At 62.2% G+C, this 4,916-nt stretch overlaps 1 protein-coding gene across 1 annotated transcript; it reads left to right on the top strand.

The window, feature by feature from the left end:
- Positions 1–39: 39 nt before the first annotated feature.
- Positions 40–1,125, top strand: LDBPK_020170 (phosphoglycan beta 1,3 galactosyltransferase; the record flags this gene model as incomplete). Its single annotated transcript, XM_003857865.1, has 1 exon — positions 40–1,125. One exon carries the CDS (start codon positions 40–42, stop codon positions 1,123–1,125), a length of 1,086 nt encoding a protein of 361 aa, XP_003857913.1.
- Between the last annotated feature and the right edge of the window lie 3,791 nt (positions 1,126–4,916).

The raw sequence follows: 4,916 nt of genomic DNA, 5'->3' as shown, positions 1-4,916 counted from the left end.
CAGGAGGCGCTGACGCACCGCAACGTTGTGTGGATCGACATGATGACGGACCGCCGGCCGACCACGAACAAGAAGATCGGCGAGGACGGCAAGTGGGGCCTTCCCGTGGAGGTGGGAATGAGCCAGAAGCTGATCCTGTGGCTGGAGTACGCGTACCACGCCTTCAAGGATGTGCCTTTCATCATCAAGGGCGATGACGATGCCTACGTGAAGGTGCCGCAGTTCCTGAGCGATGTGCGGTATGTGATGGGTGGCATGCAGGCCCGGGAAGCGTCGCTGCCACTTCGTCGCTGGGTGAGCGGTGCACGTGAAGAGGCGGTAGGTTTTACAGGGGCGACGAAGGCAGCGGCACCGGCGGCAGACGCAGATGCGTACGCCAACGGAATGCCCTCTCTGAAAGCACCGCCGCTTGTGGATGAGGCTGAGTGCGTGTACTGGGGTAGCTTGCGGCATCACCTGCACACGCAGTTCAATGCCGGCATGACGTTTATGATGCATCGTCGCGTGGCGCAAGCGCTGCTCGAGCCGAAGGCGAGCAGACACCGACTGGACATTGTGCGCCTCGCCGCAGAGGACTTTGCCACGAGGCGGACGTCGGCATACCGGCGCATCATGTTCCACCATGAGGACATCCTCATGGGGCTGCAGATCTACCGCGCCTTGTCACGCGTGAAGGAGTTGTGTCCGAACGGGCGGCTGTGGTACGTGAAGGAGTGGTATGCTCGGTTTCACGACATACATGTTGGGCGGACGCACAACGTCACGTGGTCGACGGTCGTGGCGCACCGCTGTCGTCCGTCTGACTCGTACTTCCTGCACTATTACTTCCGCGAAGAGCACCGCATCGCAGCTGCCGCGGGCAGGTACGCCACAGAGGAAGAGCACGAGGCGGCGGCGGTCCAGATGGCGGCACAGTGGGTGACCGAGATTCAGAAAGATCCGCTCATGATGGCGCTGAACTGGAGCAGTCTGCCAGATGTACAGTGGGCGCGGAACATCTCCCGACGCCCCCCATTCACGTTGGCCGAAGGCGACGGCGTCGCGATGTACGAGAACCGCTACGAGTACTGGACGCATGAAGCGACGAACATCCATGACGGGTATCGCTCGCTTCCGCAGTGGTGAGGAGGCGAACGTGGGTGTGGCGGCACGCTCACCCGACGAGGCTTTAGTCGCACATACGCTAAGAAGCGTGAGAGCGCTATTGAAACGCGAAACGGACGGACACACAGATGAGCTCCCCCCTCCTCCCGCTCCGCCGTCCACACAGCTGTGCGACGGGGCTTGGCGTGCACGGCTGTGTATGTATGCGAGCCCTCGCAGCGTCGCGAGCACAAGAAGGGCCGTTCTGTTGCGCTGGCACTTAGCCAGATATTCACCGCGGCCGGTTCACCAGGGGCTCCCCACGGGACCTTTGCCGCCTTTCCTCACGACGGCATCTCTCGCCGTTGTTGTTGAAGAGAATCGCCAGTTATTATCACAGCGGCTGCGGCCGCAGTGGTGCGGGACATGGGCGCTCCGATGTATCCGCCACCTCACTTTTCGAGCTCTTCCGATTAGTGCGGGGCTTATTAATCGTTTTTTTTTTTTGGCGTGCCGCCCTGGAGCTCCTGTCATGACACGGGCCACCGGGCCGTGCGTGTGTGGTGGCAGGCTCTCGGGGTGGTGGTGGCGGACTCTTGGTGTGTGTGGGGGGGGGCAGGTGTCTGGGGGCCGGCGCTGCGCCGGCGAGGCTTGCGGCCATGATGCCGCTTGCACCGGCTCGCTACGACTCGTGCCGGCGGTCGAAAGAAGGAGCGCACGGATGCGCCGGCTGCTTGTCTGCCTTCGCTGCGTTGCGGTGGCGTGGGGCGCGATGCGGTGTTGGTGGGGCCCGGTTCCCTGAGGAATCCTCGATACAAGTCTGCATTTGGCAAGGGAGGCGTTTCATCACCGCGACAGGCCCGCCGAGGCAGTTGATGACCCCTGGTTTTCAGCATGGTTGTGCAGTAGGAGAGGAGGAGGGCGGTTCTGGCGTCTCCGTGTTCACGCAACAGGAACATGCGCACAGGTCTAGGCCCTCCCTCCCCGTTCCCAAGGACATAGGCTGCATCAGTGGCGGTCTGGCTTTGCCGCGATGACCCAACGAGGCGCTTACATACCACGTCCGGATACACCACTGGCAGCGGACCTCATGACATGGGAGGCTCCCTCCATCAGACGCGAAGCGACGTCGCGCCCAGCCCTCACGTTGTTCGAATCTACGCCGACTCGCGCTACTCGGCGTGGGGGCACGAAGGGGCGATCCGCCCAGGCGGGGGACCACCCCCGCACCACTGGCCTCCATCACAAATACGTGACATACGCAAGCGATCAATACACTTCGCCATGACCTAGCGCAGACGGGCGCCACGGAGACGTCTCCGTGGCGCCCGTCTGCCTCATGCTGGATCGGGTCACCACCACCACGGCGTAAAGTCAGCGCTGCGCCGATGCAGTCCACCGTCCGCCTCGAGGAGGCATGTAGCTCGGTGCCGACAGCGATATCTGGTGCCTCGTCCTACTCTTTTCAGTGAGCGAGCTGGACGCTGCGCTGCGCTCTGATCTCCCAATCGATCCGCAAAAAAAAAAAAGACTGCGCCGATGCAGCACAGCAACGCAGAGAAGCGAAGGCGCTCCAGCTTCCGAGTGCCGCGTTGACTTGCACCATCACCACATACAACCCCTGCAAAACAAAACAACGCATCAAGGTGAGGAGAAGGGGGATCCCCGCCCTCCCCCATGCCGCCACACCCCCCAACCACCGCAAACCCACGCAAACCTGCAACGCTCCACTCAGTGCTAAGATAAGTTTCCTAACCGATGTAACAGCGCCAAGGTCATCTCAAAAAAAAAAGCAACAACAACCAAAAAAAAAAAGATGTCCCAACTGGCAAAACCGCCGATGGGCCGTTCTGGACGCCATTGCTCGCACGAGCGGAATCAGCCTCTCGCGAAGGTGTGCTGCGCGCGTCTCCCGGGCTTGGCCCTCTTTCTCTCTCTGAGAGAGGTCATTCGAAGGGCCACAAGAGAGTCAGGCTTGTAGGAGGAGCGCCGTCCTGCAATACGCGCATCCCTATTGACCCCTTGATCATGGGCGTCCATCGAGGCTATCCATGCCTCGCCTCCCTTGTGCATCGCGCACCGCACATACTAGCCATCGGACAAGGCGAGCGCCACCTTTCCCTGCGAGAGGGAAGTCCAGCGCCTTGGTGAAGATGCTCCAAACAGACGTCAGCGCGACATCCGAGCAGCCACCCTTCACGTCACACCACGAGGCCCACTTCCACGCCCGCCAAACCGTGCCCCAGAGCTGAGCTCGACGTAGCGCTCGGTGAAGCCCACCGCCGCCCCACTCTCCCCCAGACCTCGACGAGGTTTACGTTGAGAGTGTCGAAGGCCCTCCCGACACAGGCTAGAAGCACGCTGCGGAACGCTTGAAACTAGAGCGTTGCCATCGGCCACGCTCCTGCTACACGGGAAAACGATTCGTGGGGCTCATGGTGCTCCCTCGCGAAGCCGTGTATACCCGACGGCGGTCTCGTGTTCCACTGCCTCCGTGGCGCTGACCAGCAACCTCTTACCATCACTCGAACGAATGATCTTGCGAAGGCTGCGCGACCATCTGGAGGCGAAGCTCCAGCCGCCGCAGCCTGGCCTACGCCCTCACCGATCCACCGCAGCCTCCCTGGACCTGTACCCTTCACCTAGTAAGGCAGCGCCAGCCAGCTACGAAGCTAGGGGCAGCGTTGGGACACTCTACGCTCGCGCGCTGGACGCGGCAGACCGCGGCGCCGTCATCCTAGCTCCGAGGAAGCTCAGCATGGCCGCGTAACCTACTCGCTGGGTCATGGATCTCTGAGGAAATCGTCGCGCCTGAGCTCGCTTCCGCAAGAGGAGAGCGACGATGACCAGCGTGTGCGTGCGGAGCCGGGCAACAGTCAGCCCGATATCCTCTTCTCTTGATCAGTGCAGTGAGCTCGCTGAGTGCCGAGCACAGCAAGATAGCCGGACGAAGTAAAGCTTTCGGTTCGGATATCCTCGAACTCCTGACGCCCTCCGCAGACGTGGATGTCATGCGAGCCACACTAAGACCCGCCCTCGGGAACACTTCATGGTGGTGAGTGCCCCCCCCCCCCACCTTCTCCGCGCGGACCTCCTCCAGCCGACGCGCCGCATGGACCCACATGCTGCCGTGGTCATCACAATACCCATGACTCGGCCTGCCGAGCTCGGGGGGGGGGTCTGACGGACCGCATGCGTGCGGTCCGTAAGAGCGGAGGCGTCGCTCTTCCCACATGGCACGGCCTGAATCAAACCCACGCGCCACAGTGCCACCGCGTGATCGGATAGTGCTGGTGGGAAACTGCTGGAGGGGCCTTGAGCACCTTCACGCCAAAGCCGTCGCAGTTATCGTTGGTGACCCCCAATACGTACACAGCGGACACCCACTCGAAGAGGCCGATACACTGCCCCTCGACCCCATAGCGCCGCTGCGCCGCGCACGCCTGTATATCCCTCCGCAGCCACGCCAGGAGGCCACCTAGCGCACTTGACAAGAGGATGCGGTGCACACACCGCACGGCGGTGTCATCGCAAAACCTCCGCAGCTCTCACACCGGTGTGCTGGCATCGACAATCCTCGTAGCGCCACATGCACACGCACACCTCCCTATCCACGGCGGCCGCGTGCACGCCAGCATATCACTCCCTGGCAAGCTGCGGGCGCGCACCTTCCAAACGAAGAGAAAGCCGGCCGCATGCAGGCAGCGACTCGCCGGCGCTGCGGAGCCCTCTCACCCGCTGTGGACAGACGGTACAGCACCGACAGACAGCGCGTCAGGAGCGGCCGCGATGCTTGCAAAATGCAAATTACAGCCAACGATGCGGCGACAAGA

Source organism: Leishmania donovani, chromosome 2, assembly GCF_000227135.1.
Source record: "Leishmania donovani BPK282A1 complete genome, chromosome 2".
Classification (NCBI taxonomy): Eukaryota; Euglenozoa; class Kinetoplastea; order Trypanosomatida; family Trypanosomatidae; genus Leishmania; species Leishmania donovani.
The sequence above is the reverse complement of the archived record's forward strand: the minus strand, read 5'-3'. Positions and strand labels throughout refer to the sequence as shown.